Source organism: Gadus chalcogrammus, chromosome 10 (assembly GCF_026213295.1).
Source record: "Gadus chalcogrammus isolate NIFS_2021 chromosome 10, NIFS_Gcha_1.0, whole genome shotgun sequence".
NCBI lineage: Eukaryota > Metazoa > Chordata > Actinopteri > Gadiformes > Gadidae > Gadus > Gadus chalcogrammus.
This window is the reverse complement of record NC_079421.1, coordinates 18,349,587-18,363,240: the sequence shown is the minus strand read 5'-3', so window position 1 is coordinate 18,363,240 and position 13,654 is coordinate 18,349,587. Positions and strand designations below refer to the sequence as shown.

The window sequence follows — 13,654 nt, the reverse complement described above, 5'->3', positions numbered from 1 at the left end:
TCCCATTTACCCCTTCAAAACAAGGGGGAGGGGTAAGGGGAAGGGGTAAGGGGTAGTTAGAAAAAATAGAGTACTGAGAAACAATAGAACTCTTCCGCCGGGGTCCGTCATTCCTCCCTGTTTCTCCGTTTTCCAGAACGGCTCGCACCTGTTCACCAAGCACCTGATCACGGGCCACCACCTCTACAACTTCTCGTACGGGTCGGACGGCCAGCTGTCGGCGCTGGCGGGGAGGGACGGCCGCGGGCTGCAGGTGAGGAGGGACGCCCACGGCGTTCCCCTCTGGCTGGCCCTACCCGGGGGCCAGGTGTACTGGCTGTCACTTAGCAACAGCGGAACACTGCGCAAGGTCTCAGCCCAAGGCCACGACGTCGCCCACATCACTTACCACGGCAACAGTGGCCTCCTAGCGACCAAGAGCGACGAGAACAGTTGGACCACAGTTTATGAGTAAGTTGGCTCGTCTCTTAGTTAGTTTAAGTTTTTTCTTTTTGTCCTGTCTTTGTAACCTGATTGTTCTTTGCTTTGCGTTAATTTTGTGTCTTATCTTATACATGTATATATATTTATATATATATATATTTATATATATACATATATATATTTATATGTATATATATATGTATATATATATATATATATATATATATATATATAAATATATATATATATATAGCTCTAGGTGATTGAGTTTGAGGGTAGGTGTGTGTGTGCTGGCAAAAGGAAATGTGAATTGTTACAGTGCCACCTGGTGGTGAGTTGTATTTCAGATTTCCTAATGGGAAGGAAACCAGACAGACAACTAGTATGCATACCCTGAAACATACACACTCCCACACACACACACAGACACACACAGACAGACACAAACACGTACACACAACGGAATGTCAACACATCTATGAAGCACAGACCCACACACAGTATTATCGCCTCCGCAACACCCTGGCGAGACAATAGCGCAGTGTCTCACGTACGGTCCGTGTACACAATTTGACGTCCACACAGACGGTGTCTGTCTCAAATTCTACCAAAGGATAATTAAATGTATAAATCACTCGTGACACTTCCTCTGTGGCAATGAAGCGCCGGACAAGATAGAACGTGTGCCAGTGTTTGTGTGTGGGTGTTTGTGTGTGTGTGTGTGTGTGTGTGTGTGTGTGTGTGTGTGTGTGTGTGTGTGTGTGTGTGTGTGTGTGTGTGTGGATGTGTATACACAGTCTATATATATATATGTGTTTGTGTGTTTGTGTTCCGTACACACTTCATCCATGTCTGTGCTCTCTCTCTCTCTCTCTCTCTCTCTCTCTCTCTCTCTCTCTCTCTCTCTCTCTCTCTCTCTCTCTCTCTCTCTCTCTCTCTGTGAAGGTACAACAACGAGGGCCATGTGACCAACATCACCCTCCCCACGGGCGAGGTGAGCGGTTTCCACGGCAACCCAGAGCGCTGGTCTCGGGTGGAGGTGGAGGCGTCCAACCGTGAAAACTTTGTCACCAGCACCAACCTGTCCGCGAGCGACACCATCTACACCTTCAGACAAGGCATGGAGGCGCCCGATACACACATGCACACACACACACACACACACACACACACACACACACACACACACACACACACACACACACACACACACACACACACACACACACACACCCTTTATAAGCCAAGTGTAGGTCAGTTTGGGTAGGACTACTAGATTTAGTAGTAGGCTACTACTTCTTACCTTTATAAACCTAGGGTGGTTTTGGTTGCTACAAAATATATTGTTTACCTTTATAGACCACGGTTAGGCTCACTTTGGCATCAAATACTCGTTCCTTGTCTGTGCCCTAACATTCACAGGGCTGCCAAGTTTCAAGCGAGATGACATTGCAAAACCTTGCAATTTTGCAAGACTCTACACCACAACCAATGGGCTTAAGGAACGATTAAAATCTGCCTTTTTCAGCCGCTGTGTGTCTGTTTGTGAAGAATGGCCCCTTGGTTGACCGCTCACTTTTAAAAGTACACAGTTTCCTCCACTGCCTACTTTACTGTCTTCTCCACTGCCTCCTTTTCTGACTCTACCCCTTCAATTTCTGGAAAACATGAAGTTGTCACCCCAATACATCTATTTTTTTAATTAAAATTATATATTCAATAGAAGCCGACTTCACTTTGATCATCAGTCGTTCCTTCAAATATATTTGAAGCTACTATTAATGGCTGTGTGTCTGTAAAAGAAGATCATTTGATGTAAGTTGGGGATAATATTGATGTCCCCTCCAAAAAACCCTGTTGAAAACATTCCATGATTGTGGTCCCCCTCTAAGTTGTAATGAGATCTGCGCCCTTGGGTCTTACTAAGTAACATGCCAGTGCGCTCTGCCTCACAACATGGAAGTGAAGTGTGCAGTGAAGGGATGACACTAGCTTGTGGAAATCCCCCTTAATTCTGTAAATCCCACAGTGATTTCAGTAGTTGTTTTTCATTCTAGAATAACATCATTTCGTAATGATCAAAAACCAGGCTGTTCCCTCATAGCCTTCGCCTCAGTGGAACGACGGCATTCAGCTGCATCGGAAAGCAATGATAGGAAAGTGAGAAAATATATGCACATAATAAAATAAAATTCGATTCTGGAAATGTTAGCGTCAGAAATGCGAGGTATGGCTTGTGCGCTTGTGAACTGGTCAATATGCGTGAAACTGACGAGCAAAGTGGGAGACTTTGCAGCTCTGCACATCAACCTTGGTCTACGTTATTTCAGGGTTGCCAACTTTCTGGCTTCTGGCGTGTGACACACGCTTTCACCCTCAGCCTCACACTTTCACGCTGCCCAAACAATTCTCCCGCCAAGACCCTGCGAAAAGCAACAGAATTGGACAGGCAACGTATTAATGCCAAATCGAAATGGTTAAACCAGGCCAATTACTTAGGCCTGTTTTTCCATGGAGCTGTCGCTTAATTGGACAGCTGGTCAAGTTAACAGTGGGGAGCCAGGAAGACGTTCAAGCAAGATTTGATATTGGAAACACGTATTTGACTATAATGAAAGTCTAATATTGAGAAATTGGGAGCATTTCCCTGTGTGAAAACACTCGAGCTGCCTGTGGATCACAAAAGGGGATTAGAACTACACGAAATCCCAGCCAATCCGATGGCTCGAAAAAAAAACGCAGCCAGTCCATCGCACAAAAACCCCAGCCAATCAGGGTGCTCGAAAACCCCAGCCAATCAGATCGCTTGGTTAAAATTGATATGAACTATTTTGCTCCATACAGTAAAGGAATATATGAATGTCTAACTAACAGGATGAATTATGTTTATAATCCAGTCATAGGCTGTTTCTAAAAAAAATCCCATTGCGCAATATCCAACCGAGAATGTCTGTGAAAGTACGCGGCATTCTCTCTATTTCTGTGGGGAGCTGCCTCCGTCTGGCTTTGTGACTTTGTCGGTTTTGATTGTAGAGCCCGCTTGAAACCGCTATATAATAATCAGGGTTTGAATGGCCGGTTGCCCTGGTCAATGGTCGACTAAACGATCATACCCAATGGAGAATACCATGTGACGTGTGTGCATGCTTCCAAAGAGTGAGTGTTTTAGAGAGAGCGAGAAAGACAGAGTGCAGAGTGGAACAGTCCGACGCAGAAACTTCAGGGATCTCAAATAATGTAATAGTGATGCCGCGCCACCATGTATCATTTTAAAATAGGGCTGTCACGACGCAGGCATTGAGTTGACGTCGTCGTTTTTTTCCCATTACATTCCTGAAACGGTTAAATTGGTTAAAAACGCATATTGTATTTGAAAAATGCTTTAAAAGACAAAAAGTCAGTGGGTATCAGATCCACTATTGACAAGGCTGAATTAGTTCCCCTCAAGGCTGCTTGGGCACTGAACATTATATATAATGTATGTCATTTGGCAGCAAGATATATCATTAACTAGTCAAAAGTCTTTGACGTTGCACAATGTCAAGTATTGTTGAGGCTCTATAAAAAAGTTAGGTTGTACAACATTTGGTGGCTGTCAGGACAATAATGATCGCCTGTCAGGACCCTAAAGATATCAAAAGGGAAGGGGAAATGTATGGCAGCATATAGCGTTGCTGTGGAGGTGTGTTCAAATAATCACACCATTCCATAGCAGTGGTTTGCACTCTGTTTCTGAGTTATAAAGATGCTGGATATTCAACAGATATCCGTGTTCTGATGTGGGTGTTATGCCTATGGGCTGATTAAACCGAAAAATACAGATTAAACCGTAGAATTATCCAATAGCCACCTGATTGCCTAATCATCAAGACCAAGAGAAGGGGTCATTCTTTGGGTCATATTACTGTGGAGCCATTTCATTCTATAATTTCCTCCAATCCCAGAGATTCCCATTTGCGCTGCTGGCCCCTGGGCAGGTTCTCGGGCCCCCCCCTGGGCAGGTTCTCGGGGCCCCCCTTGGGCAGGGGCCCCCCTTGGGCAGGTGCCCGGACGGCCCACATGGTAGATCTAGCCTCGACTCTGTGTCTGAGTCGGACTCAGTTACAGTAGAGCTTCGCTGTTTAAATTTTGGGCAGTGTCGAGCAGTCAGGACAACACACTTCGCCAAAGATGATGTTAGGTCTTGTTCTGTGTTTAATATAATGGGTCACAATGCATGGCAGGCGATGCGTGCCAAGGTTCTGAGCGGTGCAGGGTGTTATCGTGGGGCTGTATGGCGGCGACAGTGTGAGTTAATTTGAAACACGAGTCCCTTATGTTCCAATTAAAACACACAGCTTAGACCGTATGGGGGGATATGAATTAGGAAGGTTTGTACGTTGAGCAAGGTATCAATAAAATTGCACTGGGCTATTGAAGAGAGTGCAAGGAATGAACACACATTAATATTCTTGATGACAGATGGCCAGAAATGGTGAAGAAGCATCATAACTGAATTCTATTACCTAATACCATCCAGATATTAGTAGTCGGTCTAGGGCTCTTGTATATACTTTCTCTCTTTTAGGCATGGAAATAACTACCCCCACGCACTCTGAGCAAGCAGGCCAGAGAATATCTATGTCCCCCTGCTATCAACTCACCATCAGAAAGAGTATTTAGTAAACTCTTGTTAAGTTGATATGTCATGAATCTATGTTGATCCGTTTCCAGTAACTTTTGTGTTTTTACACATGTTTTTAGGATTACCAAGACTTATATCGATATCGAAATATCAAAGTCGCTACATGTAACATTTCAAATAATTCGTAGCTTAAAATTAAGCCACCATGACAGGCAAGCAACACTACAGTTTGTGTGTGTGTGTGTGTGTGTGTGTGTGTGTGTGTGTGTGTGTGTGTGTGTGTGTGTGTGTGTGTGTGTGTGTGTGTGTGTGTGTTTGTGTGCGTTTATGTTTGTGTGTAAATCAGGCTGATATGAGTGAGTGTGAGCGACACATATGGGGGTGAGAATAGTAGATGAGCTTTGCTATTGATTCCCGTACCCACACACACACACACACACACACACACACACACACACACACACACACACACGGCCCATGACTCATGCGGTCAGAGAGCCGCACTCCTATTGGGGAGCTCCGGGTAGCCTGGGGCTTGGTGGGGATGGTGGAACATGACTAACCAGACGCCGTTGGTGGTTGCATTGTAAGTCATGTGGGGGCCGTATGCAAAGCATCGCAACGGCAAACTCTTCCTGTCCTCGGCTCGAGGCTTCATGGTGCTCCACAACACCTGTAACATATTGTAATTAAAGTCCTTAATATACATAAAGAGGGCTTCTGTATATTTGATATAAAGAAGATATCCCACTTTTTTGTTTTAATCTTTATTAGTTATTCATACATTCATTGGATCCCTCTCGAAATGATCAATTCATAAAACAACTAAACAACCCAATTAGATAAGAGCCTGTGGAAATGATGAGTGCGGCAGACCTCGTAATATGTTTGACTTGTGAAGTCTACAGTTGTAGAAGCTAAACTTGCACCTGCTCATTATTTGCTAACTTGGGATGTGAGCCCCGCTGCAGAGGAGGAACAAAAGTAACGGCTTTAGCGAATGTGTGAGAATATCAAAAACAAGTGCATTCAGGAAGTGCAAAAAAGAAAGGGGTGGTATTTATTTTGCTCTCTCTCTTTCTCACCATCTCTCTGTTTCTCTTGTCTCTCGCTGTGGGAAAGAAGAAGGAAGACATGGGTGTATGTGTTCCAGCATCAAAAAAAGCACACAACATTAAACACTATACGCACACAGTACAGACTGTGCACTCAAAGTACACACTGGAAACAAGATACATTCTTCAAACAACAATGTTTTGAAAGATTAAACAGCTCGATAGGACCTGTTATTTGGTTAATGGTGGCCTCTATCATTTAGCAACCAGAAATGACTCGGAATAGTGGAAAACGATATTGCCCATTTATCTTTAACTTGTTTTGTTTGGTTTGTGTTCTATTTGTGTATGTTGTGTTTTATTTAATCTTAAATACTAACAAATGTCTTTTTAACACAGTGAACAGGAGTTTATTACAGTGTTAATGCTAGCCTGTTTCTTGTTTGAGCAACACGTCAGCAGAGGTGTCACTTTGTTGATAGTTGTTGAGACCACAGCTGCCACATCGTTTTTTATGTTGTGTAGTGCATAGTTTCCTGTTTTCATTTTTGTACGTATATGTGGGTGGCTGTGTGTGTGTGTGTGTGTGTGTGTGTGTGTGTGTGTGTGTGTGTGTGTGTGTGTGTGTGTGTGTGTGTGTGTGTGTGTGTGTGTGTGTGTGTGTGTGTGTGTGTGTGTGTGTGTGTGTGACACATGTGCGCCTCTCCACGTTTCCAAACCACAGATCATGCACAGAGCTCGTACCGCGTGAGTGCCGACGGCTCCTTCTTGGTTTCCCTGGCGAGTGGAATGGAGCTGTCACTCAACACGGAGCCCCTCCTCCCGGGGGCGGTCGGGGGCGGAGTCAGCCCCACAGCCAGCCGCTGTAACATCAGCCTGCCGGGAGACCACGCCCCCAGCCTGATAGAGTGGAGGCAGAGGAAGGAGCAGGCCAAAACCAACTTCAGCACCTACGAACGCAGGCTCAGGGTAACCCAAGGCCATCAATGTTGGACTATATAATGTTGAGCCTTGGCATGGTCCACGAGAAATGAAACATAAAAAATCACTTGGATAATTTTATGGTATCCATCTTATTGATTTATTAGGGGAAATCAAATTTCCATACAAATTCTTGCTTGATTCATAAATAGTCATGAGATTATTTAGGTGAATCACAAATTCGTCTACATCTTTCAGTTTTTTTACAGGGTTCACCTAGTAGTAGTATCGCAGCTGATACGACGTAAAGCCATTTGTTTTCTGAGGCTGGAAAAGTTGTGCAACTCCCGTGGAAAAAAATCTGCCACTCGTACAAAGTGTGAAATAAGTCCTTTGCTGGAAAAAAACCCTAAAGAACCATCATATTGTCGCCGCTTCAATGCACAGAATTGAGGCTGACCCACGTGGAACGCATTACCTCCATGAAGCTGCCCTTTAATCCCCCCCCCAGACCCCCGAACCACGCCATATTTACATATCGTGGCTACAGGGGTGTGAGTTTTGCAAAAAATACATATTTTACAATGAGTCACAGCCAACGGGCGGATCACGGATGCACACCCCCCTCATACGTCAACGGCCACACTTTGTCATTCCGATCTGAAATGACACATAAACTGCACCCAGATGAGGATATTTCCAGACTCATCAGCAGCATGCTAATTAATGAGCTGTCCCCGGGACCCCTTGCTCCTTGTTGTCATACAAAGAGATCTATTCTTAATTCAGTGACCTGCTTTGAGCTGAGCACAGATTTAATGAAGCCTCCGCCGCCACCGCCTGTGGCCCAGCACTGGTTCAACAGCTATTGTTCAACTTTTAAGCTTCGAAGTTGCAAGTATTAGTAATAATAATGACAACCGTATACAAAAAAGAACACAACTTTTTTTTATGTATTTATTCATTTGTATTGCCCAATACATACCTTAAGCTACTTTATAGTTATATATACTTATAGTATTATCTATATTTTTGGATATATTTGTATATTTTATATTCCATTATAAACCCAGTGACCAGTGCAATATATATTTTTACTATTATAAACACAGTGTAGGTTTGATCCGGTGCTATATACATTTGATTTATTAATTCTTATATAATATCTATGTATATATGAAAATAGTTTTGTGCATACGCTGGCGCTCCAGCTAACCGGCGACCCCCCCCCCCCCCCCTCTCACAGGCACACAACAGGAACCTGCTCTCCATAGACTTTGACCAGAGCACCCGCGTGGGCAAGATCTACGACGACCACCGCAAGTTCACCCTGCACATCCAGTACGACCTGCAGGGCCGGCCCGTGGTCTGGTCGCCCAGCAGCAAGTACACGGAGGTCAACGTCAGCTACTCCAGCGGCGGGCTGCTGACGGCCATCCACCGCGGGGACTGGTCCGAGAGGCTGGAGTACGAGGGCGGCCGGGTGGTCTCCAGGGCCTGGGTCAACGGGAAGATCTGGAGCTACACCTACGTGGACCGGGTGAGGCTCCTGCTGGACGCCACAGGGGTCGGGGGTGTGGTGGTTGCCAACATTAAAAGCCAATTTAGAAAGTGGTTAACACAATTTGCGTATCGATTCATTTTGAATTGAATTATTTACTAAAATACATACAGGGTCATTCTGGACAATTAACCTATTTTGTCAAAACAATGGTGAGCCTCGCAATGAATATTTTAATTTTAATAATAGTCTTATTAATAGTTTCCACATATAATATCAAATAAACAAGCGCATTTAAAGAGAGTGCAAATTGAAAAAAAAAATGCATGAACCATTCTAGGTAATATTGTTAAAACGTAAGACGAAGAAGTAAAAAATTAAATTAAATGTGTGATGAATCGGAACTAAACCAAAGCTATAATACCCTCTTAAAATGAACTCCTCTTCAAATTAATTATTCATCTAAATATATTTTTAGACTTTGGGATCAAACCAAACTCAGAGCGGGGTACAGCAGAAAGCCATCAAAAATGTGATAAGACCATATGTATAATTTATACTCTAATACTATACCTCATCTATTATAAATAACTGTCTTTTAAAAGATTTGGGACACTTTGACCATTTTACTTTCTCAAACCATTTTGTTTGATCAACTAAAATAACCCAACACTCTTCTGTAAACAAAAGGGAATAAAATGGGCAAATAAAGTAATATATGTATATATATTTATTTGTCTTTTGTGTCCGCAGTCGACCATGCTGCTGCTGCATAGCCAGCGACGCTACGTGTTTGAGTACGACCACACCGACCGCCTGGTCGCCGTGACGATGCCGAGCATGGTGCGCCACACCCTGCAGTCCTTCCTGTCGGTGGGCTACTACCGCAACATGTACACGCCGCCCGACAGCCAGGCCCACTTCCTGCAGGACTACAGCCTGAACGGGCGACTGCTGAAGACCCAGTACCTGGGCACGGGGCGCAGTGTGGTCTACAGGTGGGTCTTCACCCGCAGTGTGCGCTAGATACTACCCAACTGATCCTGATCAATGTACCGACTGCGATCATTATACTGATTTGGATCTATTAACGGATCCTGATCAATATACTGAACTGGATCGACATACTGATCCTGATCAATGTGCCGACTGTGATCAATATACTGATTCGGATCTAATAACGGATCCTGATCAATATACTGAACAGGATCGACATACTGATCCTGATCAATGTGCCGACTGTGATCAATATACTGATTCGGATCTATTAACGGATCCTGATCAATGTACCCACTGGGACCAATATACTGAACTGGATCGACATTCTGATCCTGATCAATGTGCCGACTATGATCAATATACTGATCTGGATCAACATACTGATCCTGATCAATGTGCCGAATGCGATCAATATACTGATTCTGAATGTGACGTTTGTTCTACATATCGGCTTCTTATCTTCATCAATGCATATATCCTGATCCATGAGCCGATTGATCAATATACTGATTTGGAACAATGGACTAGTCCGGATCAATCTATTGATCATGATCAAAATGCTGATTGTGGTCAAAGTATTCATCCTGTTCAATGCATAGGTCCTACCCAATGTACTTATTCAGATCAATGAACTGATTCTGCACAATATACAGATCTTTATAATTTTTTTCCAGTCAATGCACTGCACAAGAGCATTGTAATGATTCCATTTGATGAACTCCAGCCAGTTGTTTTTTGGCAGCACTTAAGAGTTTTTGTAGTTACTCAAGTATTGATTTTATGATTTGAGGATTTTCCTCCTCCCTTGTAAGGCACTTTAGATAAGTACGCCTGCTAATTGACTAAACGTAAATACAGTCATTACGATCATTCGCTTCAATGTTGCTTAAAGGCCTTGCAGTTTCTGAGAGATTCATCTGATGCACCTTTTCAATACTTTTTCTAGTATTGAAAAGGTCTGGGGAAAGGAAAACAGGCCTGTTTTACAAAAACAATAGTTTTTTTTATTAGCCTAGCTATTGATTAGCCGAGCTGGGCATTGGAACTAGTCTTTTGACTCTCTCTCTCTCGCTCCCTCTCTCCCTCTCTCTCTCTCTCTCGCTCTCTAGGTACACGCCGTCTGCCCGGCTGTCGGAGGTGGTGTACGACTCCACCCTGGTGACATTCACCTATGACGAGGCTCTGGGCACCGTCAAGACCATCCACCTCACCCATAACGGCTTTATCAGCTCTATCCGCTACAGACAGACAGGTAGCCGCACACGCATGCATGAACACATTCTCAATCTTAGACACACACACACACACACACACACACATACACACACACACACACACACACACACACACACACACACACACACACACACACACACACACACACACACACACACACACACACACACACAAAATACTTGATTGTATTTTTTTTTATGTTTTATTATTGTTATTATCTTTTGTTAAGCACATTGATTTGCACTTGTGTATGAAATCGGCTGTATAAATAAACGTACCTTACCTTACACACACACACACACACACACACACACACACACACACACACACACACACACACACACACACACACACAAGGACATACATCACACACACTGTCCAGTACTCTCAATCACAGACACAGACTCTCACTTACATACACACATACATCCGCACATACACACACACACACACAAATACACAGTGACACATTAGTTATTTCAAGTTTCAGTAAATGGAGCCTACCATTAGCTGGAACTAGCAAAACCTGACATGAAAAATCATTTTGCCATCTGGTCCTCTTCAGAACACTTGTGTCTGAGCGAAACAGATTTTTTCATTGTTGTAGATAACCGTTGGTTTATTTGAGACACCGAAAACTGCCTTCCGAAGGCCGGAAGGCGTTGTGGTCTACCACAATGCACCATTGAGCCCTGGTGCTGCTTGTACCTTCCTCCGACTCTTAAACTGAGACCTCTAAATCACACTGTATGTGTGACTTAACATGATCACAATTGTTGTTTGCGTGAACAAAACTCCATCGCACCTGCTGAATGTGTGTGTGTGTGTGTGTGTGTGTGTGTGTGTGTGTGTGTGTGTGTGTGTGTGTGTGTGTGTGTGTGTGTGTGTGTGTGTGTGAGTGTGTGTGTGAGTGTGTGTGTGTGTGTGTGTGTGAAAGCTTCATGCTTGATGCGCTTTTTTGTATGTTGTGGTTAGCTGGTGTTAGGTTGCTTTGTCTTTGTCTGACTATGTCCGTCTATGTCTTTTCTTTCATTTAGTTTTTCACGTGTGACTTTTAATTATTGCAAATGCACATGTTTGCATACGCCTATGTGTGTGTGTAGACGATCGATTCATAATAATATTTTTTTCCCCCGGGCGGTCAATCAAAAACCAATTACACGAAAATATTGTTTCAGTGCCACAAATGGAAAATTAATTAGAAACACAATTAGAACAACTCACATATCTTGTTCTGTAAGTGATTGACTTTGCAGCCTTGGCAGATACTGTAATTCAAGTCTTTGTGGAGCACTATGATCTTCACTATGTGGTCACACCATCACCAGACTATCTTGATTGGTGGCTCAAGGTCAGGTGTTGCTAATCTGCCAGGCCCAGACAAAAAATCTGAATTGGATGATTGTGTGTATGTGTGTGTTTGTGTGTGTGTGTGTGTGTGTGTGTGTGTGTGTGTGTGTGTGTGTGTGTGTGTGTGTGTGTGTGTGTGTGTGTGTGTGTGTGTGTGTGTGTGTGTGTGTGTGCTTGTGTGTGTATGTGTGTGTGTGGGGGCGTGCGTGCGTGTGTGTGTGTGTGTGTGTGTGTTGTGTGTGTCTGTCTTTCAGTGTGTCAGCGTGTGTGTATCAGTAGTGAGTTAGTGCATGAGTCCCTCTGTCAATATCTGTGATTGTGTGTTTGTGTGTGTGTGTGTGCGTGTGTGCACATTTGTGCGTATTAGTGTGTGTGCATGCTTGAATCCATGTGTGCGTTTGTGTGTATGAGCATTAGAGCGTGTATATGTGTGTGTGTGTGTGTGTGTGTGTGTGTGTGTGTGTGTGTGTGTGTGTGTGTGTGTGTGTGTGTGTGTGTATGAGCATTAGAGCGTGTATATGTGTGTGTGTGTGTGTGTGGGTATACGCATTCGTGCGTGTATGTGTGGGTGTGTGTGTGTGTGTGTGTGTGTGTGTGTGTATGAGCATTAGAGGGTGTATATGTGTGTGTGTGTGTGTGTGTGTGTGTGTGTGTGTGTATGAGCATTAGAGCGTGTATATGTGTGTGTGTGTGTGTGTGTATGAGCATTCATGCGTGTATGTGTGGGTGTGTGTGTGTGTGTGCATGCATGTGTGTGTTTATTTGTGTTTGTTATCACTCTGCCATGAGTCTGAAAGGACTCACCTTCCTTTAACTGATCTCATTTCAGAAGAACAAACGGCACTGCAGCGAGCTCAGATAGTGGTAATTGTCCCTTTGTTGAGAGAGGGGCACACACACACACAGACATAGAAAGAAGTTAGGGCAACGAGTGAGAGGGAGGGGGGTGAGAGAGGGAGAGAGAGAGAGAGAACAAGACAAAGAGAGAGACATAAACAGAAAGGGGGAAGGGGTGCCGAGGAAATAGAGATGGAGACAGTCTATAACTTCCCTAGCTGCCAAAGTCTAATAGCCTATACCTTACCCTCTGTGATCGTCTCATTTCCGCTATTAGCGCAAGTTTAAAATCAACAGTTAAAAATAATAATAAAAGGAATTGTATTAAGAGCGTATGTAATGCTGATGCAGCTCTTCACAGGCCCCGGCACAGAGACAGTCCGTCATTTTAACTGCGTTGCGAGTCATCCCAAATAGCACCTTAATGGTCTTTCATTAGCAGAGGCCTATCTCCAGACGGAGAGCGACGCGCGGAAGTAGCTAGCATCAGGGGTGATGAATGGTGTTGTTAAAGTTGATGTGCAGACGTTAAGGAGCACATTGCCTCCATCACGGCTATTGTCTTAAGATGTCCTTATCCCCTTCTTCGTATTAAAAGGTCAACGCTGGGAAATGGCGCAACGATAACGGTGTGGGGGGGGGGGGATAGCACGTGGGCGCGCGAGCCCTAGCGTGTGCGCGCGCTCGTCAACGACGTTGAATTAGCGC

At 44.0% G+C, this 13,654-nt stretch overlaps 1 protein-coding gene across 1 annotated transcript in view; it reads left to right on the top strand.

Annotated features, from left to right (window-relative positions):
* The window catches only part of LOC130390265 (teneurin-1-like), a 185,852-nt gene that overhangs the window by 164,795 nt on the left and 7,403 nt on the right, over positions 1-13,654 (top strand). The window contains exons 11-16 of the mRNA XM_056600127.1: positions 137-450; positions 1,369-1,541; positions 6,827-7,071; positions 8,270-8,563; positions 9,278-9,522; positions 10,633-10,775. Coding sequence (XP_056456102.1) covers positions 137-450; positions 1,369-1,541; positions 6,827-7,071; positions 8,270-8,563; positions 9,278-9,522; positions 10,633-10,775 — 1,414 coding nt within the window. The remainder of the gene's footprint in view (positions 1-136; positions 451-1,368; positions 1,542-6,826; positions 7,072-8,269; positions 8,564-9,277; positions 9,523-10,632; positions 10,776-13,654) is intronic.